Source organism: Falco rusticolus, chromosome 4 (genome assembly GCF_015220075.1).
Source record: "Falco rusticolus isolate bFalRus1 chromosome 4, bFalRus1.pri, whole genome shotgun sequence".
In the NCBI taxonomy this organism is placed as follows: domain Eukaryota; kingdom Metazoa; phylum Chordata; class Aves; order Falconiformes; family Falconidae; genus Falco; species Falco rusticolus.
The window spans coordinates 97,188,951-97,211,857 of record NC_051190.1 but is presented as its reverse complement, the minus strand read 5'-3'; the positions used below and the strand labels follow the sequence as shown (position 1 = coordinate 97,211,857).

Genomic DNA, 22,907 nt, shown 5'->3' with positions numbered 1-22,907 from the left:
CTCCTGGGTCAGGCTTCCGACACATTTTGCTGGAGGGAGATGATGCACACCCTGCTCAACCCTGCACAGGTCTTGCACGGCACAGAGGCTCCGCGGCACCCCCGGGGATAAAGCCACAACAACGGAAGTAAGTGGAAGGGTTGGAAAGAGTGGTAGCAAGTGAGGCATGGCAGGTGGTACCACCACTTTTTCAAAGATTCACGTACATTTTGAATTCGTTGCTCAGTCTGGCTTTGTTCAGAGGTCACTAGGAGCTGTGGTTTCATCCCACCTGTGGGAGCTGGGGCTGGCCTCAGCCATGTGGGCAGCTCCCCTCCTCCCCCGGGCGAAGCAGAACCTCTCTGGTTTTGCAGAGACAGATAAGAGTCAAACAACTGCTTGGCACTGTGACATGCTCTCAGTGTGTCTGCACGGTCTAAACATCAACTGGGACTTCAAACCTAATTGCTTTCAGTGAGTTAAGGCCACACGTAGGGAGAAATGAGAAGTGCCCCAGGGAAGGATGAGGCATTACAAATGCTGCATCTGCTGCCAAGTGACTGTTTCCTCATTCGGAGAAGTATTCTGAATAACTCGTTCATGTCAGGACATTGCAGGGTTAGGCAACTCACAGGGGTATGGCCCTGCCTGGAACCAGTGCCGCATGAAAAGGCTTTCTAAGGAGCCCTGGTTGGCATGGACCTGCTCCAGCTGCCCGGGTGAGAGCATCTTGTGCTGCTGTGAAGGACAATGGCCTGGATGCTGCAAAGAGGGGTTGAGTATGCTGGTCTGGTTGCTTTTCAGGACAAATAGGCACAGATCCCTGCCCTCAGTCAGTCCCACAATACCAGGGAGACCACCACACACGACATCCAGATATCCAGGGGTGGGCCCAAAGACTTTGCACCCAGCATGTTTTAGATCTACTCCCATTCAGCGTAGGAGCTGATTCCCCAGGAACCTGCAAATCCTCCTTGTCTAGGAAGGTTCTCCCTTCCCACCACGTAGCAATTTCAGTCACGCTGCTGGCTGGCAGGAATGCAGCATGGCATAACCAGACCTATAGTCTGTAGACTGTACATCTGTATGTATATAGACACCCACACAGTCAGATGGGAGAAACTGTTACACCACCCCTGCAGAAAAGAAATGTTATTTGAAGACACTGGTGTGCAAATTTATTTTTTCACTTGGACATGCGCAAACAAACACATATCCTGTAGGTAGGAAAGTATTCTGTCATTATTTTCCTTGTTCTCTGAAGCTGGTTTTAATATATGGATAGACTGTTTCATCCCTGATTCAATATTTGTGCTATTGATTTCCTTGCTCATGCCATTTATTTTTTGCAGTCCTCTTTTGCTTTATTTTTCCTCGTACCTTTTCATACTGTTTGCTTTAGGTGTAGTCTGTGGAGATATGTCCACACTGCAATCAGCCAGTGTGGTCACACATGCACACTCGAAGCTAGTTCCTGGGTCAATGGCAGTAGGGTGAGTACAGCCCTGGAGTAACTGCACCCACCCTGTTGCACCCTTTCCAAGCACACACTGTGGGCTGCAGGACCACGCTTCAGAGGGTGGAGGGGTCCTTCTCCCCATCTTGAGTCTCTTGATGGGGTGGGACGAAGGTGCGAGGAGCAAGTTAGCAAGCTAGGGCTGTTCGGTGTAGGAAAGAGGCGGTGGTGGTTTGTAACAGGGGCTGAGAAGACCACGAGTTGCGTGGAGAAAGTAAGCTGGGGTAGCCGTTGACTGTCTCTCCTCCACCACAAGGACGGGGCACAAGGGAAGCTAGCAGTAGCTTCAAAGCCAGAGGATCTTCCTCATCCTACAGTGTGTCATTCAGCAGAGCTGAATGCTCTGCTGCCTGCAGGACGCAGCAGAGGCTGGTGGATTCCTTGGGTTCAAAAAGGTGGTAATTTAAAGGAAAAAAATAATAATTAAAAAAAAGAAGCTTCTGTGAGGAAGAAGTGGCAGGATGGAGATACTCTTTCGTTGCACAAAATTCTGAAGTATTGTTTTGCTGAGAAGTCATTTTATCTTGAGTCATTTTAGTTCAACATAAAAATCATCTCGGCACTGGAGCTTGCTAATTTCAGCATTTCTGGTGCAACAGTTGAACCAGAGTTGAGGGTCAAGCAGTCATAGCACTGAACTCCCAAGCTCAGCTTCCACACGTGTTGATTCCTATATCTGGACTGATTTTGTCTCTTGCATCTCAGCCAGGGAAGCGTAACAGGATCTTGAAAAATACCCAGGAAAGGTATTTTAATGTTGCAGCATTTTGGCTTGTTAAAGCAGCTCTGTATTTTTTCCAAGATGGCCTGGCCTAAACCCTCAATTTCCTATGATGACCACAGGACTTCTCTTTCAGATTTAACACCAGCCAGCAAGTGCCATGCAGCCGCTCGCTCACACATGCAGCCTGGTGCAGGATGGGGAGGAGAATCAGAAAAAGGTAAAAACCAGAAAAAAGTAAACCCCGTAGGTTCAAATAAGAATAGTTTAATAATTGAAATAAAGTTTTTAAAAAATTAATAACAACTATAATAATGAAGAGGAGAGGGAAAGAGAGGGGAAAAAAATCAAGTGATGCACAAAAACAATTGCCCACCACCCGCTGCCCAATGCCCAGAAGTGATCAGCAGCCCCCAGCCAGCACACACACGCACCAGTTTATATCCTGAGCGTGACGTTCTATGGTATGGAATATCCCTTTGGCTAGTTCGGGTCAGCTGTCCTGGCCATGCTCCCTCCCGGCGCTGGCAGGGCGTGGGAAACTGCGAAGTCCTTGACTTAGGGACACTGCTCAGCCACAACGGCATCATCCGTGTGTTACCAGTGTTACACTCATGCTAAATGTACAACGCAGATACTAAGAAGCAAATCAATTCTACCCCAGCCGAAACCAGGACACAGGGCAGTGAGAGTGCTACACGAGAACTTTTTGCTTGAGTAGCTATAAGCCTACATTTGGTGTATGTGCAGTTTTGGCCTCTGTTTTCTCTCTCTGCTTTTTTCAGGAGCAGACCCCTGGGTGGTGCTGGGTTGGGCACAGAGTGATGTGGTTTTCATTTCTTCTGGAGGTAAATGCCCAAAGCTGGTCACCTACATCCTTAACTTAGGTCCAAAAACCCTCTTTCAAGGTTCAGTGAGAAGGAAACAATGAACTACCGTAGACATTTTATAACATCAATCACGTCTCTGGTATTTGACTCTGGGAAACTCATTACCAGGTAGCTGGGGTCAGATGACTTGGAATCAGTTAAAATCTGGGCTTGGCCATTTTGCATCAACCCCTGATGTCCAATTGCCTGTCACAAGTTGGTTCATGTAAGACCAGGAGAGAAGCTGCCTCCTGGGAACATGGGATGCCCTCAGGGCATGGCTGACAGGCCACTGTCATGGCCCATGGTTGGTGCAGTGAGTGAGAAGTGATCAGATCAACACTCCTTTCAGAGTAAGAGCAGCACTGGCGTGTCAGGATCATTACGTGGACGAGACGTGTCTCACTACTAGGAAATTCCTAATGACTGGGATATAAGCTTAATGAAGTGATGGGCGGGGAGACACCAACATAGCACCCCAAATAAGGTCCAGCTCAAAAGACACGGACCGAATCCCTGGCTGATCTGTCTGCAGTTGTTTTTCTTTTTATTCCCCCAAGACTTCTCATCACTTTTCATTTCCTACGCTGTGATTCGCAAAGGACTCAACTTGTACTAGATGGTACATGCAGGAGCAGTCCTGCTGTGGTCAGTGGAAGGGACCTCCTTGCCGTGGTGCCCCTCAGGACCCAGACACGGGCTGTATGTAGCGTGTACCTTGGCGGATGCACCGCTCACCCCCATACCTCAGAGCAACTCCTCAGGGTGGCCGGGAGGATAAGTTCATCTTTCCAGAGTGCCAAAAAGGAAACCTTTGGTGCTTTTGATCTGTGCTTTGAGTGTTACTCTGATTGGACATAGAACAAACAGAAGTAACTTGAAGCCTTAGATGGTTATAACAAATGTAGAACCATACACTGCTATTATAAAAGGCAACTTCTCCATAACTAGACATGGTGTGGCAAGTAAATGATGTAAAACTAAGGACTGGGTTGCACTTCATGTCTTTCCTACTTGGTATTGGTATCTGTGGTCATGGTTTAGATGTCTAGGCTTGTTTTTTCATTTTTGATACACAAAATAAACAAAACCTGAACAAAGGGCAAGCTTGTAAACAGGAGCAGCCACTGGAGAAAGATGATGGTGTTCATTTGCATTTTATTACCTGCTTATGACAGTTAGTAAGGTGACTTTCCTTATAGCAGATACATGCAGATAAGGCTGATAGCCTCTGGTATCTGGTTTTGCAAGCTGGGAAGTGAGTTGCTGAAGCTACTGGTAATAGGCTGGAAACGGCCTGTGAAAAATATATCATAGAATTATAGAACCATAGAACGGTTTGGGTTGGAAGGGACCTTAAAGATCATCTAGTTCCAGCCCCCTGCTATGGTCAGGGATACCTTCCACTAGCCCAGGTTGCTCAAAGCCCCATCCAGCCTGGCCTTGAACACTGCCAGGATGGGGCATCCACAATGTCATCTCCTGTTTCTGTTAATTAGAAGAGTATAATTTTATGAGATAGATTGAAGTGATTAACTGTTGTGTTAAGTGTTGTGACTGTTTGGGGAAAAAAAATCAAAAGGGCTGGTATTTTTCATAGCTTCACCAAGGAGGAGGAAAAGAAGTCATGCTGCTGAACCACAGCCAGCCACTCTGGCCAGCAAAGACAAAGGGAGATTTGCCTGTAGGAAGGACGGAAATCACCTGCTGACAACATGAAACCAGGTAAAACTATGCCTTTGAAAAATGTTCCTGCAGTTGAAGTTGAAATCTCTTTTCTCAGACCTTACGAAGAGCAGTCTCAGGCGGTATTACAAATACAAAGGTTCGATGTCCTCTCCCAGCAGGAAAAACTTGTATGAGCCAGGGGAGAAAGTTAGTGTAAGAGTGTTGTATCACATGCCAAGTTTAGTGCCGTTGAATCGAGGTACTACCAGTGCATAGAAAAAAATCATGGGAGCAGGGAAAACCAGTAGATGCACAAAGTGAAAGAACTGAAAGCTAGATGCTGTCTGCTGTAATAAACAAAAAATTCCTGTAACAGTCAAAAGGTCAACCACCTTCCAAGGTGGAGAAGGTTCATGGCAGAGCAGAACCCACACCCATTCAACTTCTACAATCCTTCCTTGAATTCTGATGTTCAAAGTGAGGGTCAGAACGTGCATGCAGTTGAAATCAGCCTTTTGCGAAACCCTATAGGACTGGAAATGTGAGTGTTCCTGGTGACTACATGCCCTGCTTCCACCACTGACCATCTGGCACGCACCTAACAAAATTTTTTCAGGAACGAAGTGTTACTGACATGAACCCGTTCCTGTTTGCGAAAATCTGTAAATTTTCCTGTAGAACTGCTGTGTCAACACAATTTAATCTGCCTCCAACCAAGCATGGAATGATATATATGCTGATAACAGGTTGGGACTGGATTAGAAGGCTACTGTCAGTGATTTCAGATGAAGTGGATTGCTCTGTTCCTGCAATTAAGTGGAAACCAGTAATATACATCATAAACGTTCAGATTGTATCTGTTATTGATTATGTTGTTGTACTGACATTCCACATATACTTTACTTCATCCCATGCTGTTTCTAAAGAAAAACGTCTTTCACCCTTTGGGAGGAAAGACATGCAGTGTAAAAGCAATGCTGAAAGGTAAATTGGGGTTACAGTGGGGTTTTTTCAGTAGTGAAATAGGTAATTGCCAGCACATTGTCTGATGCTGAATGGTGAGTGATGCTCTGTCTAAGAACGCTGGCGGTTTGGATGTTCCTACAGATGTCCCACAAGATTGTAGATGTGTACTGAACCCTCGGTGCCCTGTGATGCACTAGTGATGCTCTCAACTAAGGACACCCAACATACACCTGCTAGCGAGTAGTGACATGCTCAAAGGGAGGGATCTGCCAACTCAGCACCTAGCTTACGCTGACATTTCAGCACCAAATGAAACAGTCCTCCTGAAGTAAATACCTAGCTACCTGAGCTGATGGAGAGAAGTCAGTGCCTTTGAAGGCTTCCACAGGGAGATCTTGTTTAGGGAGATCCTACGTTTAGGTGTGCCCGCCTTGCAAACTGAATCCTGCCTTGCTGGACCCTGGGCTGCTGCCACGAAGGGAGGCATTGAGGCCTGAGGCTGCTCCCATGGCTGAGCTGCCACTTCACTTCTGGGTATGGGGGAACATGTTTGTATCTCTTTCTGGCCACTGTTCCCATGTCGCTGTTGGCCTGTGTGTGACCAGCTTTCCCCTCCATGGAATAGACTCATCTCCCCATCTTTGGTCACCCTGAGGACCAGCATGGGGAGGCACATGGGGTCCAGCCACCTCCTGGGCAGACGCCTTTGGTATAGCTGTCAGCGAAAAGCATCTGGCAGACAGCTCCTAATCCACTACTTTTCTTGATCCTCCTGGACATTTCTCCCGTTTCCCACCTGCCGGGCTATCTCCCTTGACATCTGCCTGATGCCATGGGGAGGGGACCAGTGCTAGAATCCTTGGGCTTTCCAACCCGTAAGTGTAAACACTGGATTTTGGCCCACAGCTTCAAATGCTTCTGTCCCAAACATGATGACAAAAATCTCATTAACTTCAAAGAGACAAGACCTAATGAGGAGGTCTGTTTTCCTAAAGACTAAATGTTTGTGGGCTGCCTTGTAAAGTTGGCCCTCGAGTTGCAGTCCCAGTAACCTGGGTGTCAGGGAATAGGTGCATTCTTGTTACTCATCTAGCCCGTGATTTTACTGTTTGTCAGTGTAGGGTCTGTCCACTTGTCATCTGATTGTGTAAATCCACCTTCCATGTAAGTCAGGATTTAAGTTTCGCTGTTTTTCAGGGTCTGACTATGTGCAGAGGGAGTTGTAGTCATTTGTGTGGGTTTTTTTTTTTTTTGCCACAGGAACTTCCTTTCTCTAAACACCACCCCTTTGGCAGTGGACCTGCTGACACCTCAGAGCCCGGCACTGATAAAAAGGGCAGCCCGTGTTCCTTCACCACACTCAGAAGCGAGTGGCAGAGGCTACTCAGGAGCTTGGAAGCTGCTGGCACTGCAGGCACCTCGGGTCGAAACGCTGACAAGAGCCATGAGCGGTAACGCTGGTGAGTTTTTAACACTCGGCACAATAACCTGTGTTAGATGTGCGGTTTGGCAGGTCTCTCGCAGGGAGGATGGCAGCTCTGGCAGAGGTGGGGGGGTTCTCACCCTTCTGACTGCCATAGGTGACACCTCGGAGAAAGGGGTTTCGATGCCACTGCTGCTCAGGGGCAATAGGTTTGCTCTGGCTGTGCAAGTTCTGGTTTTGACAGATCGGTAAACCAACTGAAAAATGCGACTCACTTTTCATCACTTTTCATCACTTTTCATCAGACTGTAGACATCAGGTTCTATTGGTGATAATGGGAAATAAACGCAGCTCTTTAAAACTTATTCCACGTTAAGGTGAAAGGAACTCTTTTTCTTTCAGTCTACTAAGTTGAGCAGGTTATTGCTTTTTAGTGATGGCTGGTACCATCTGACGGAAGTTTTGAAGTTAACCGAAAAGGGGACTTATTTGGACTTGAGCTCTGTCCTTTGGCCGTCCTGCCTGCCCTGTTGTCAGAAGATGCTGCACTACTTAGAAAGGTACCCAAGTCTCTCCTGTAGCAGCTGCTGAACCACCACCGCTGGCTGTGCTCCTGGGGCCAGCCCAGGCCCAGGGTGCCCCAAGCCCCCAGGTTGCAGCAGCTGCCTGTGGGCTGGCTGGTGCCTGCAGCAGGGCCAGGAGCAGGTCTCCGCAGCTATCGGGAGAGGAAGGGTGTCCTGACACTGCTTCAAGCCCCTCCATTTCACACTGCCGTATTCTGGGTGTGGATGAGACGTCTCTGGGATGTGAGAGAGTGCCTGGAGGTTGGGCAAGGATGGGAAGTAAATGCAGGAGTCCAAATTTAGCTTTCTCTTGCAAAACTACAGTTCTCACCCCACTTCCCTCCTGTCCTTCTGAGCAGCCCTTATTACCACTGAAGCCAGGCATGCTATAAAAACTCTGCTCCATATTAATATATTTTTTAAAGCCTATCACCTCAACCTCATGGAAAAAAGGCCCCAGATCCTTACCAATGCAAAGTCCTCATGTCCCTGTTTTTGTTCCAGGTGATCGCTGTGCTCTCAGAGCTCTGAACACCTCCCCAGGGGGACAGCAATGCGATGGGGCTGGTGGGTTAGTGCAGGAAGGAGCTCTACAGGAAATAAAACATAGCACTAGGAGATAAAAATAAAAATACTTCTTTAAAATTTCTTCTAAAATAGAAGTCTGGCAGCGTTCAGTGTTTGGGTTTGCTTCTGGCCTGCTCCAGAAGCGAGCACAGCTAGGGCTGCCCCTTGCAGCTTGAGCCTCTGTCCCTCGGTGGGTGTGTTCTTGGCGTGCTCAGCTCTGCTATAAATTGTTAATTCCCGTGTCGGCAAAGCAGAGTGCTTGCAGGCAGCCGGGCACAGGGCACCCAGGCACCCAACCCAGTGCCCCAGGCAGGAGGCAGAGCAGGAAGCCAGCGGCACGCAGGGGCTGCCCGGGGATGGGGGTGGCAGGCTGCGGCCAAGTCCCTTTGAATGCAGTGATGGGAAAGCCATCTTGCATGGAGCCAGCTTGCTCCGTGGCACTTCTTGGCTCAGGATACCGTGCCGGCTCTATCACAGGGTATCACGGGACTGTTTGCACAGGGATAAGTGCAGGGCAATCGGTAGGCAGTGCTGTGTGTGGACGGGTCTTTGGCACCAAGCTCTGCAATGTCAGGACACTTTCCAAGGCAGCTGTTTTTAGTGGCTTTTCTCTGTGCATCCTCAACATCAGTGATGACCAGAAACACAGGATAGAAATGCAGTCCCGAAGTTAGGAAATGCTGGAAGGATGGATTCCCCAGGGCCCTTTTCCCTGAGCCATCCTATGCGTTCAACTTCCACATCCCTCCATAGCCCTTTCCCATCATCAGGGCTGTTTTCTGGTACCTTCTCAGCCCAGCTCCAGGGTTTCCATAAGCAGTAAGGTTGAGCAGCTTTGGAGACTGGAAATTTGTTAGTGCTAAGGAAGACAGGCTTGCCCTTCATCCTTTTCAAGAGGATTAAACAATATTAGCTGAAATTTTTGCACACACACCCCATTGTGCAAAACATCAGCCTGAGGTTGGTATCTGGCAGGCAGCAAGCAAACAAAAAGCACTCAAAAATGAAATCAGTTAACAAAAGATAACGATGGTCAGTTCTATTTCCTGTACGGTTTTTGTTATGTAAGTAAGATAAATATGGCTATATTTAATAATTATGATAAAGACATAAAGTTATAAATATATATTGATTATATATTTTATAATATGTATTATCTTTTAAAAGATATAAATTTTATCATTAAGATAAATATAGTTACTAAGAAGAAATACACAGATATAGTAACCTGGTGGGGATCCAGGGGTGTCAGTTCAGTTTACTCAAGGCTGTAGTCGCTGCTGGGTGCAGGTGATTTCAACCATCCCTGGATCTGGCCCTGCCTGTGGCACCTCTCATGCTACAGCAGCTGCCAGCAGATTTCAGCCTCTTTGATGTTAGGCTTTTGTTGATACGCCGGTTAGCGTGGTTGCCTGGTGCCATGTGAGTCTGTCAAGACCTTTGGTGAATTAATCCCCTCAGCCATTATGCCTTTGACTGGCCGATTTCTGTTACCATAAGCCGTTTTACATTTCCTGCCTCTCCCATGTCTTCGTCTGAATCACTCATGAGGCAAGTGCTTTTGAGGTATTGTTACTCCCTACTGTTCATATAGAATTTATCCTTCAAGGATATTTAGTGGGCAGGTACAAGACAGGTCGAACCCTTCCAAAGGAGTATAGCTCAGCCGCGTTCTGGCATGCTCCAGCTCTCCCTGTCACACCTGGGCAGCCTGCCAAAGCCTGACGTAGTGACCCCCAGATCCCCGTCTTCATGGAAAGCTGAGGGCTTTCCCTTTGCTCAGGTGTATCACCGGGTTGCACCTCTCAGAGCTCCACTCCTGTGCCGCAGCCCCGAGCTGTGAGCCGCTGCGCACGGAGGTGCTGAGGCTCTTCCGAGCCCTGCTCCCATCCGGAGTTGCAGGAGCAGAGAGCAGCCTAGGAGACAGCGGCTTTAAATGCCATGTCCTACCAAATCAGCTGCTGTCTTGGGAATGAATGGGAGCGAGGCACCTGCAGGGACTCCCGCTGGAGTCCAAAACCCTGCTGAGGTCAAACGGCAGCAGCACCAGCGGGCACGGAGGGAGGCATCGCTCCACAGTGAGCGTGCTGCAGCAGCCCGCCCGGAGCAGGGACAAGCGCCTGCCTTGCCCTCCGAGGCAGCCCGGGGCTGCTGCCACATGTCCCTGCCTGCCTGCTGTACCACCCAGGGAGGCTGAGGGATGCTTGGCCTCTGAGTGTTTCTTTTATATCATGTTATGTCATGTTATAACATATCATATGTCATGTCATGTCATAGTAAATTTATTATAGTCTATTTATTGTATTACACAATATGATATTATACTATACTTTATAGTGCTCTTCCCCCCGCCCCCCCCCCCCCCCCCATTTAGCATTCCCCTGAACAGGCAGCATCTCAGCAACACAGCTGGCTCCCAGCCCCAGACCTTCCTTTGGTTACTTGGGTTGTAGGAGAAACCAAGTCCTTGGCAAAAAAGATACATCAACAAAACCTTGCACAGGTTTATGTATGCAGACTTCTGTAAGAGGTTGGTCAGTGATTATCGTGATATTTTTGGGGACTAATCTTTGAAGGGGAAATATGAAGAATGAGGTTCAGTGTCCTGAAGAGCCCCATTTCGCAGGCCCTTGGCAGCCCAGAGGGACTGGGGGACTCGGCACCTGAGGGGAGCCAAGTTTTGGCATATTCGATTTATTCCCGGCTTGACTGCACGAGCTATGTTTTGTAAGGAGCAATTAAAGCTACTGTTAATTATTATTTGAAAATCACAAAGAAGGTGTTCAATGCTAATATAAGGTTTGACCAGAGGGGAATACACTGAGATAAAAGTCCCAACAGTGAGGTTGAATTTCTAAGCTGCCCTCTGCTAGCTGGGAGCTGCCTGGGAGCACGATGTCTGAGTGTACCTTGGCAAGCAGTGCTTCCATCACCTGTCTGTACTACTACTACTTCTACTTGTTTTAATACCAGCAGTAACAAAGAACCATTTGTAATACTCAGAGCTGATGCTCCATGCGTTTGGTGTGGCCCAGACGTGCGGCAAACAGGAGTTGCTCTCGTAGCTTTGGCTTTAACAAGGTGCCACAGCAAAGCAGCTGAGCAGACGGGGACAAGGAGGAGAGGGCTCAGGGACACGGCAGGACCATAGGCATTGCCCACAGGGATGCTGAGGCGGTCAGGACCTTTGGCGGGCTCCTATGTGTGATGTTGGGGGGAGCGCGGCTGCCTCGCAGCAGCTGCAGTCATGGAATACAGATGCACTGTCCCCACTGCACTTGAGAGGGGGAAGCGAGACTTTCGCTATTACAACAAAACGTGGAGTTGTGCCATCTTCCTGGCCCACGGTGGGCTGTGGAGCTGGCTCACGGCAGCTGGCCAGCTGGCAGCGTGCAAGGATAGCCCAGCAGACACGGACTGCCAGGCCGGTGAGATCCTTTTTGCAGCCTTTTGGCTGCTGTGGAAGCAGCCCCAAGGGCATGCACGCAGGGGTGCTGGGGGGCTGGCTGGGTGCCTGGCTGCGGCAGGGGCAGAAAGCCTTACATCGCTTCCAGCTCCCCCAGGCCGCTTGTTCCCTGTCACCCAGGGCCACCTCAGAGGCCAGACATCCCTCAAGACTCCCTGAGCTGGGAGGGAGGGAGGCGGAGGCACGCTGCAGCTGCCCGGGACCAAGCAGTCGGAGGGCAAGGCAGGCGCTCATCCCTGCTCGGGGCGGGTTGCTGCCGGCCTCTGCAACCCATCCCAGCAACATGACTCTCTATCTCTTTGTACATATGCTGAGTATTTGTATATGATATGATACTACATTATATATTATATGTTATATATTCTATGTAGTAGTATATATTATTATTTATAATGTAATATAATGTTGTTATATGATACAATACAATATGCTACTATACGATACTTTACGTTTTATATATCTACATAAACCATTGCACCATCCATTAGCTGTGGTGATCCTCAATCCTGTGGTGATTCCTTGTGCTAGATCACTGGACACTTAGATGTTTTGATAATTCACAGGATTCCATTAAGAGGAAAACTGTATTTACTGAGCAATTTACCATCAATCTCTCTCTTTTTCTTTTCTTTCTCCGTTTCTGCTAATGGCTTTGCAGAGACCAGTCTGGCAGTCACTGGGATTGACTTTCTCAAGAGCCAGAACTCCTGCCTGCACCACACGGATGCGTACAACATCAAGAACCTGGTGGTGCGACGGGGGCAGGCCTTCCAGCTGCAGGTCAGCTTCAACAGGGCACCCAGGACAACCGACAAGCTCTCCGTGCGTTTTGGCTTTGGTAAGCAGGTCCCCCCTCTGCGGCCATCGGACACAGTGGGAGAGCCCCAGCTGCCTCTGGCTGCCCGTCCCTGTGGCACCGCAGTCACTGCAGACTCGTGCAGCCCTCCCGCATCTTGTGCTGGGTTTGTTTCTAGGCGAAAAGCCAATGAAAGTCAGGGGGACCCTGATGTCACTGAACCCGAAGTGGGAGCAGGATCCCAACGAGTGGCGAATCTCCATCATCAGGAGCAGTGGCAAAGAGGTAGAGCGCGTGGGCGGTGCTCCTGCATGGAGGGCAGTAATGCCAAGCCCATCGGGAGCTACAGAGCAAATCCTCATACCCCTGTCCTGCTTTCCTGTAGCCCTGTAATCTTAGGTGGGCAGAAGCCTTGCCCTGTTTCATTCATTGTTCCTGCCCTGCGCATGCAGGATGTGCCCCATGCTGCCGCCGCCTTCTCCTCCCTCCCTGCAAGGCCCCCCACGGCCACCACGTTCGGCACTCGTGTCGGTCGGTCGCGTGGAGCAGTGCTTCTGCCGTGCCTGTGGCCGTGGTGGAGGGTCCATTGTGCCATCTCTCCTTGTCACCTCCCCAGTGCCTGCTGTCTATCACCAGCTCGCCCAAGGCCCTGGTGGGAAAATACATCCTGAACGTGAAGGCTGGGACTAGCATTTACGAGCCTGAGAACAGTGCTATCTACCTTTTATTCAATCCCTGGTGCAAAGGTGAGTGGTCCCGCAACTGGCGGTGATAATTACTGCTGCTAGGGATTGTCCCTGGGGGGGCTTTTCCTCACATTTTTCCTCCTCGCTTTCCCACATACATTGCTTTTTCCCCATAAAACATCTCAGCAGCATCCTCACAGAGCCTGTGGGAAGCTGGGCAGTAGCAATGAGCCAGCTCCTCACTGGGGGGTCCCCAGTGCCAGGTTCAGGGGCATCTCTGTGCCACCCCTCTCTGTTTCCCTGTGCCACCATAAAGGTTAACTGAAAGGACTGAGTTGACTTTAAATCCAGGTAAAAAAATAACAAGACAAAACCCCCGTGTGTTGTTGGTTGGCATCAGCACCGCAGCTCTCTCTGTTGTCTGTCTAGTCCACTGAAGTGTTTGCTCAGAAAGAAGCATTTTGCTAAAATAAAACAGTGGTCATGTAGTGATAGACCCACAGGAGTAAAGGAAAGGTTAGTCTTGCAGGAAATTCTTCCAAAATGCGAGTGCTGCATGGTCGTCATTTGATGTGAATGTTACAGCCCACCAGCTCCCCAAGTTTAGCTTTCCAAGGAAAACTTCATATAGTGTGTGTGCAAATGACCTAACATCTGAGAGGGGTTTTTTTGCTCCAGATGATGTCGTCTTCCTGGCTGATGAGGCGCAGAGAAAGGAATATGTGCTCAACGATACAGGCTACATCTATGTCGGCTCTGCATACAACATATACGGTAGACCCTGGAATTTTGGGCAGGTAAAACACAGTTGTCTTGTTGGCATTACCCTTATTTGCTCTTTCTCCCTTAGGTATTCATTTCAATGAATCAGACCTATAAACAGTTCAAAACTGTGAGCGGCTCAAAGCGCTTGAATAATCCCACCACTTCACTGGGAGGGCTCACTGCTTAGAGTAATCTGTGTGCTTGAGTGTTTTCCGCAGCCACAGCTGGAGAACGGGTTTTAACGGCAGGTTTATAGTCGGACCATGAGACCCCTGGCAAAGGGCATGGAAACTGGGGACAGAGCATTTCTGGTTGAAAAAATTCCCCTAAGGAGTCCTCTCCACTCTCATGCAACACAGTAGCTGTTGGTAACCACAGCTCATGAGCCGTGGAGAGGGCTGATGGGGAAAAAAGTCTGATTGTTTACCTGTTGCATCATGATTGGGAAAAAATAGGGGAAAAGCACCGGCAGAGGTTGTCATTGTTCAAGTGGTGCCTTCACCGATTACGAGGTGAACTGTTGGGTGCAGGACACAATCAGCCCTTCTTCTCAGGAAGGGTGCTCCTCGATGCTGCCTCCCGGATAACTCCAGTGGCGTGGCACAGCAAACTCGCTCGGGCTAGAGATAAGAGATGGATGCCAGGCCAGGTTTATTTACACTCCATAGAAAGCACACGGGCACCCAAGTGGAGCATCCTACACCCTACCCAGACAGACTTCCACACCAAAATTGTTGGAACCTGGGGTTTTTTTCCTTTTTTTTCTTTTCTTTTTTTTTTTTTTTTGTTTCGTTCGTTTTGTTTTATAAGTCTGTGATTTCAAGCTGCAGAATGCAGATGGCCCAGAAATAGTGTTCACGCTGATGCCGTCTCCCCGAAGGGGCTAGAGGGCATTGTCCATAGAGCTGTTCCTACCCTTACATTTATTCTGCTGTTGAGCAGTGAGAATTGATATTGATATTCTGCCAAGCTTCATTGAATCGGATGTTCGACATCTCTGTATACTGGACTTCAGGGAGCTTTATCAGCAATTGCTAATTAGGAGTCTTTTGCTGTAATAATCTGCATTTATGTACTCTTTTTCCCCTGGGGTTCATTTTGTAGCTATGTCAATAGGCTGGATATCTGTAGTGCTCTTAAGTTTTCATTAGACTTGTGAACAATTTGCAGGGCTGTAGAGGAGATGATGTTGGCAACTTAGGACTATGCACCAGGAGTAGAGATCGCTGGGTCAGGTTCCAACTGTGTCTACAAGACACATGGGACAGGCTTTTGTCTTCCAAGCTGGGGTTTCATTTAAGCCTCTCTTTGGAGAGAACAGTTTTGGGAAGCCCCATAGGCTTGAAATTCATTATCATAAAGGAAGTTCAGAAGTTAGAACTAGTCAGTTTCCTCCATGTACTTAGACAGACTTTGTAGTGATTGAGCAGATTCTGTTTTAGACTGGCATATAAAAAAGTCTCCACTTCCTCTCCAAAACAGTTTGAGGACTTCATCTTGGATGCCTGCATGTATCTGCTGGACAAAAGCAAACTCAAGCTGAGCTACAGAAGGGATCCTGTGCTTGTGTCCAGAGCCATGTCTGCTTTGGTATGCCTCTCTGAGAACTGCTTTGCACCTCCAGCTTTCCCTCCTCCTTCTTACTTGCTCTTCTTTCCCTGGCGCCTTGAACACCATTTCAGGATGCATCTGAAATGGGTTCCTTCGGGAAAACACAAGGAAAGAGCCAGAGGCATTTTGGGTGGAGGGAAGAGGCAAGTGAGATACAGCATTTCCCCATCTCCAAAGCCTGCAGCTGCCCCAGTGGCTGTGCTTCCTCAGCAGCTGTGCTGGCAGGGCCAGCACAAGGGTTGCGTTCTGGGGGGCAAGTGCTCTCTGCGGTGGGGACCCTTCTTGGAGCCCTGGGGTTTAAGATACAGGATGCAGAGTGCATTTTGGCTGCCCCCGAGCAGCCGTGCCACCTCCCTCAAGATATCCAGGTGGAGGGTTTCCAACCAGGGGAGCCCCCAGCCGGCACCGGTGGCCTCGCTGGGTGCCACAGGGCTGTGGAGCACCTGGGGAGCCACAGGGTGGGCAGAGACCTTGGGCTTTAAGCCTTATTCAGCCTCACCCCTGTGTTTTTCTCCTTTGCATGTGTGTGGCCACAGGTTAACGCCAATGATGACAGCGGTGTCCTGCTGGGGAACTGGTCAGGGAATTACAGCCACGGGACCTCCCCTATGGATTGGATTGGGAGCGTCTCAATTCTGCAGGACTATTACAGAACGAAGAAGCCAGTCTGTTACGGACAATGTTGGGTCTTTTCAGGAGTCCTCACTACAGGTAAACAGTGAAGCATCTCCCTTCTTTGCTGTTCTAATTACTATGCTAATAAGGCAAATTACCATGCCTCTGAACGTCAGATGTGGCAGGGTTTGTCACCTAAGGAGAGGCTGAGGGAGCTGGGACAGCTCAGCCTGGAGAAGGGAACGCTCAGGGGGTCTTATCCATGTGTATAAACAGCTGACAGGAGGGAGTGGGGCAAACAGCCAGGCTCTTCCCAGTGATTCCCCGTGACAGGACCAAAGGTTACGGGCACAAGCTGAAACACAAGAGGTTCTGTCTGAGCATGGGAAAAAAGTTTTTTTCACTGTGAGGGTGACCGAGCAGTGGCACAGGTTGCCCAGAGGGGTTGTACAGTCTCCATCCTTGGAGATATTCAAAAGCTGTCTGGACATGGTCCCAGGCGCCTGCTCTGGAGGACCTCGGGCGGGCAGAGGGGTCGGATGAGGTGATCCCCAGAGGTGAGTGATTTTGTGACCCTGTGTTTTGTCTGTCTGCGCTGCAGTCATGCGTTGCTTGGGAATTCCGTCCCGCTGTGTGAGTAACTTCAACTCAGCACATGATACAGAGGAGAACCTGAGAGTTGACGTTTACCTGAATGAACTCGGAGAAAAGCTAGAGAATAAATCCTTCGACTCTGTCTGGTACTGCCAAAGGGGACCAATGCTTTCTAACCCCCAGCACCACCCTGCAGCACTGCATTTCCCAGCCCCAGTAACTCCTTTGAGAATTTCCCTCCTGCTTTGGGTTTGCTACCCAGGAGAGGGAGAGAAAGCCTGGGGTTTCACAGTGTTACATGCAAATCCTCACTAAACCTGCCCTTACTTAAGGGTTAAGGGAGGAGATCACAACTCCTCTGGCTGTAACAGCTCACTCCTTTTCTTTCCAACCCAAACGAACACAGGAACTTCCACGTGTGGAATGACGTCTGGATGAAGAGGCCAGACCTGCCAGTGGGGTTTGATGGCTGGCAAGCAATTGATTCAACCCCTCAGGAGAAAAGTCAAGGTAGGGTTTGCCTAGAAAGGCTCTTCTGCAACTCCCGAGGGAGGCAGGGACATTTTGTATGGAAACCATGGTCCCCAGTCAGCAAAGCATGCGTTCCCCATGTCACTTGGGCAGTGACATCCTAATGCCGGAGGTCTCGCTCCTGACATTTCAGCCCAGATTTACTACTAAGAGTCAACTGCCAAGACCAGGATTCCTGCTTGGGTGGGTCTGAGGGTGGAACAAAAATTGGAGGCTCTGCTCATATTTGAAAAAGCAAATTATGTTGAATATGCTTTCTAGGTATATTCCAGTGTGGTCCATGCCCGCTGAAGGCTATCCGAGAAGGGGATGTGTATTTGCCCTTCGACAGCAAGTTTGTGTTTGCGGAGGTGAATGCTGACAAAGTCTACTGGGTTGTCAGGAAGGTGAATGGCAAGGAGAAGTACACCAAGATGGGCGTGGAGACCCAGTGCATCGGCTTGAACATCAGCACAAAAGCCGTGGGGCAGAACACGCGGGAAGACATAACGGCGCAGTACAAGTTCCCTGAAGGTGACTGCCCCCATCCTCTAAAGCAGTACCAAAGAGGAGACCCGTGGCCGTGTAGATCACCCCACAACGGGTGTTTTCTCCAGCAGATGCAGGGGCCAACCCGGTGTAAGGCCGGGAGGCAGCGCTGCTCCCGGGCGTCTTCACGCCCGCAGTGACACCTATGGGCTGCTCCTTAGGGACAGATGCAAGCAAGCTTGCAGGCAGTGAAAGGAATGGGCTGAGTGACCAACCTAGTGGTCAGGCTCACCATTGCTTCATTTCCTCATCGTTTTTATCTTTCTGTTCCCCAGACCAAATTTGAAACACAAAAACCCCCACATTCCCTCCCCACGGTTCTCAGGTCAAGCCGTGTTGTGCTAGACTGTTAAAACTCTTCCCAGTGAGGAGTGGGAGAATTTAAGATCATCCATCCTCCAAAAGTGTCTCCTTCAGGAAATTCTTCCAGTCCAAACTGTGCAGTTAGATCTGGTGGTAACATAAACCAAGAGGGTCTCCTCAGCAGGGGCTGGAAGTGTCCTGACAGCCTCTCTGCTCAGAAGCAGAAGCATAAATAAGGCGAAGGTGGCTCTGGGTGATGAGACTGAGATCACAGCTGTCACCCATCTTTTTTCTTCATCTAGGCTCCAAAGAGGAAAGGCAGGCCATGCAGAGAGCTACCTCCTTCATACAGCCTTCAGGAATGACACCTCGCGCACGCTTTGGTTCACCTATGCGCATGGCTAACAGCACGGACTCCAGGCCTGAGGTCCTGCAGGAGGCAGTCTCCAAGACTGGGATCCAGCTTGAGATAATCCATAAAGAGGCTTTGTATCCTGGCAATCCCCTTGAACTGGCTGTCACCGTGAAGACCTCTACTCCTGGGAGCTGGACCATCAATCTTACCAGCTCCTGCCAGCTGCAGTCCTATACTGGGAAAGTTCAGGCTAAACTTGGACATATCAAGGAGACCGTCAAGCTTGAAGGCAAATCTGGTAGGCACGGAAAGCTTGCTGCGTGCTGTGGGCTATTCACGGTGGCGCTCGGGGGGTCACCCAAGCTGGTTCATAATGACTCCGCTATAGGTCAGTGCATGGCACCGTATGGCACAAGGAGCAGAAACTGCCTGCCCCGCCTGCCTCTCCTGTTACTGCATCTGGGACCTCAGCTATAGGCTGGGATCCCACCACAGCAGGGAGCAAAGCGTGAAGGCCCTGGCCCCGCTGCAGCTTCAGCGAGGTGGTCAGCAATGCAGCGGTGTGGGCAGACAGACATTTGTATGGTGTGAGCAAGGTGTGCTGGAGCATCTCCCTCCCATCCTCACTGCCTAAGCATCAGGGAGGCCACCACAGGCTTTGGGTGCACTTGCGTGGGTCAGATCCCTCACAGGATTTAGGTGGCTGGAAACGTCAGCTTTTTTCCATTCTTGTGCTTGCCACTCTAATGGTGATCAGCTGGTGGTGATGCTGTGAGCGTCATTTTCTGAATTCTTCACCCAAGCAGGTTTCAGCCTTGCGGCTGCCTGCCTGGCTGACCCCAAGAGCTGTTCGCTGTTTGTTGCACATCTTTGAGCAACCTGTTGAGCAACCTGGGTTGCATGTCTGATCCCCGGCAATGTGACTGAAATCTGCTAAACAAGAGACTAAGGAGTGATGAATAATTAATAGCACTTGCTCATCCCAAGTGTGAGACACTCCTGCAAAAAAAATCTTTGCTCCTGGTGATTGCTGAGTGTTTTCACACATATACTGTGGCTGTAAAAATGCAGCAGGGTAGGACACAAAGGTAGCTACATACATTTAAGGGATAAGGGCAGGCTTTCTTTTTCCTTTATTCCCAGAAGCAAGGAAGCCTTGCAGTTAAAGCAATGTTCAGGCTCCAGTGCTGCTGACTCCAGGGCTTTTCCGAGCCGCTGGAAGTCTGTGCAGGCAATTAAAGACAAAATCTGATGTGAAAGGAAAGCTGCTAATTTTATAGCAAGCAGTGCCTCCGAGAAACCCCAGGGGACGTGGGTTTAAACGTACCCAACCTCACGCTCCTCTGCCTCCTCCCGAGTGCTGGGGCAGCCAGGGACGAGGGCTGCTGAGATGCTGGATGTGAGCCTGAGCTTGGTGGGGAGATGCTGTGGGCTCAGCCACCCTTCTCATGGGCTGCGTGTGTCAGGTACCACCCACCCAGCCAGGGCTTCACCCACAGGGACACAGCCCTGAAGGACCCCTGGGTCTAGCTGAAAGCGGGGTGGTCTCTGCAAATACATCTCATCCTGCACCCTGGGACACCATCCACCAGAGCTGACTTTGCCACATGCCTGGGCATGTGATGAATCATAGAATTGTTTAGGTTGGAAAAGACCTTTATTATCATTGATTCCAACTGTTAACCCAGCACTGCCAAGTCCACCACTAAACCATATCCCTAAGCACCGTGTCTACAGGTCTAAACACCTCCAGGGATGGTGATGCCACCACCTCCCTGCGCAGCCTGTTCCAACGCTTGACCACCCTTTCAGTGAGTAAATGTTTCTTAGTATCTGATCTAAACCTCCTCTGGTGCAACTTGAGGCCATTTCCCTTTGCTTTTCCTTCCTGTTGCTTGTTATCTCGGAGAAGAGACTTACCATGTAGCACAGATGAAGCAGCGAGTTGCGTTTTCTCTTCTGCAGAGATGCAGGTCCCTCTGAAAATTATGGCCGACGCATACATGAAGACACTGGCCTCAGTGGAAGATGAAGCACTCATCCACGTCACCGCCATTGCTGAGGTCCAGGGGACAGATGACAAGCTCACCAAGGAGACGACAATGAGCTTCGAGTACCCCCCCATCACCGTCCAGGTGCGGTAGCTGCCAGCCTGGCTCCTCAGGGACAAGGGTTAAAGCCCTGCTCACTGTAACACCGTGGTGGTGTTAGCATTCCCAGTGGCATCTCCGGAACAGCTGCCTCCTGGGATGCTCAGTCCTTGGCATTTTATTTGGCTGTTCAGCCTTTATTTGAAGGTTGAAAGCAGCCATGAGATGAAGAGTGGCCCATCTCAAACGGGCAGGCAGGGGCTGCTGGCGGGAAGGGGATGGAATAGGACAGTTTGTACAGGGCCCATCTCTGATCCCGCAGCTCTGTCTCCTGAAGGAAAAACAAGTTGAGAAACCAGAGGGAAGAGCTGGGAAAACAGGCAGTGTGTCAGAGCACACAGTGCTGCAGGAGGGTGGAAAGGATACGAGGGGTTTGTCCCCTACCGTGCTGGTGGTGAGGAGCAAACCTGCAGCAGCTCCAGCATCTTTATTACCCCTCTGATCCCCAATATTTGGGTTTGTTTCTGTCTTTCTTCCTCTGCCAGATGCCAGAAACAGCCAAACTGAACAAGGAGTTCACCTGTGCCTTCATCTTCAAGAACGAGCTGAATACTGCCCTGGACAACTGCAAACTGCTGGTGGAGGGCCTGGGCCTGTTTAAGATGGCAACGTTTGATGAGGGGTAAGGAGACGAGCCCGGTATGAAATGAGCATGGCAGGACTCTGCTTTGTTTCTTTTTTTTTTTCTTTTTTTTTTTTTCATTTCTCTTGAAGAAGCAGTTAGGGGATTTGGAGTAAGGGGGCCCTCTGCAAGCTGTTTGAAACCGTGCCACATTTGGGCACAGTCCACGCAGCAGAAAGACCTATGCAGAGGTTTGTATGCTCAGGGCATTCAGGCACGACAGGGACTCTCCCTGCGCTCCTTGCTGCGATGCCAGGTGCTGCCCAGCCAGTGTGAACACAGCTGCTTCCTTCAGAACCAAATTCAGTGTTTCAGCAATACCAGGAGGTCTGGGGAAGGTCCTCAGGACCACCGGCCGGCACCACCATGCCGAACCCCACTTGCTGCACTTTGGTCACAGGAGAAGGGAAACACCCACCCTAAACAGAGGCAGCAGCTATTTCTTTAAGCGAAATGATTTGAAAGTGGCAAAAAGAACCGTAACTCATGCGAGGACTATTTGTGTTTCCTTTGCCCTTAGGGATGTAAAGCCTGGTAGGATCATTAAGTCTCAAATAATATGCACTCCAACAAGACTAGGAGAGAAGAAAATAGTAGCCAAGCTGACCTCGACCCAGATCAAAGGGATCTCTACAGAGAGGGCCATCACCATCACCGAGTAGGATCAGTGCCGCGGCGGGGCGTAAACAGCGGCCTTACTAAACACGTAGCACCACTGCTGTCCTGGGCACTTCTTGCCTCCTCGATTGCTACAGTACTCTCGAAGAGGAAAAATCCCATTAGGCCAAGGGAAATAGAATGACTTAAAGGACACCGTTGTGTTGACTGCAGTTAATTGTGATTCAATAAAAATTGTTGAAATGGACTGTGTGATTTGGTTGTATGATATCACCAGGTTGGGGCGGCTCCAAACTCACGAGGGGACATTCCCACCTCAGGCCAGGGATCAGAGCTTGTGAGGGTGCCAGCTGCAGCCAGCAGCGGGTGCGAGCCTGGGGTGTTTTGCAGCCGCTTGGCTGCCAGGGCCAGCAGTGCTGCGGTCCTACAGGGACAGCCACCCAGGGACCTCACTGTGCCACAGGCTACTGCACAGCTCAAGAAATGTTTTAAGCAAATCCATCCTAGACTATTCCCTCTCCCTCCCAGCTGGCCAGCTGGGGAACGTACTAGAATGTGCATTTTTGTTGTCTGTAGACAACAAAAAATGCAAACCTGGCACAGTCTCCCCACACACCATTTTTCATACATCATCTTCCTATCCCACCCATTTTGGGGTAGGGGGGAGGGTGTTTGGGGCATTTTTTGAAGCAGCACTGTCTCCAGCAGCATTACCAGTACCTCCCTAGAAACGTACAACCTCTATCCATCCCCTTCCACCCTGAACACTGGGTTACAGAAAGGACCTTGACAGCAGTGTACATCTGGAGCCCTTCCATTAGTCACATTGAAGGAGACAACAGCTGTGCACAGCTGGAGCCCAGTGCTGCACTGCACACCCCAGCCCCTGACCCCATCAAGGGACTGCTCTGCCCCGTGGCACCGCCACACCGCCGCCAGCAGCGCTCAGGCAGTGAGGTTTCCAGCCTTTCTGCCAGGAAAGAGGAAACTGAGCC

At 49.9% G+C, this 22,907-nt stretch overlaps 1 protein-coding gene across 2 annotated transcripts; it reads left to right on the top strand.

Moving 5' to 3' along the window:
- The first annotated feature begins 39 nt into the window (after window positions 1-39).
- Window positions 40-22,159, top strand: TGM4 (transglutaminase 4). Of its 2 annotated transcripts, none has more exons than XM_037383099.1 (17): window positions 40-127; window positions 2,353-3,064; window positions 4,686-4,810; window positions 6,980-7,179; window positions 12,397-12,576; window positions 12,713-12,819; window positions 13,151-13,280; window positions 13,899-14,017; window positions 15,468-15,575; window positions 16,133-16,307; window positions 16,813-16,951; window positions 17,212-17,315; window positions 17,598-17,849; window positions 18,470-18,820; window positions 20,488-20,657; window positions 21,158-21,294; window positions 21,815-22,159. In XM_037383099.1, the coding sequence occupies exons 4-17, from the start codon at window positions 7,164-7,166 to the stop codon at window positions 21,954-21,956; spliced, it is 2,130 nt and encodes a 709-aa protein (XP_037238996.1). In that variant the 5' UTR covers window positions 40-127; window positions 2,353-3,064; window positions 4,686-4,810; window positions 6,980-7,163; the 3' UTR covers window positions 21,957-22,159. The 2 variants fall into 2 exon arrangements, with proteins under 2 accessions (XP_037238996.1, XP_037238997.1); XM_037383100.1 differs by lacking the exon at window positions 40-127 and adding an exon at window positions 168-1,472.
- The last annotated feature ends 748 nt before the right edge of the window (window positions 22,160-22,907 follow it).

Excerpts from the sequence above, each read along its gene's own strand:
- TGM4 (XM_037383099.1), top strand. Across the intron at positions 15,576-16,132 it reads CCAGAGCCATGTCTGCTTTG|GTTAACGCCAATGATGACAG; the intron begins GTATGCCTCTCT and ends GTGTGGCCACAG. Across the intron at positions 16,952-17,211 it reads AAATCCTTCGACTCTGTCTG|GAACTTCCACGTGTGGAATG; the intron begins GTACTGCCAAAG and ends AAACGAACACAG.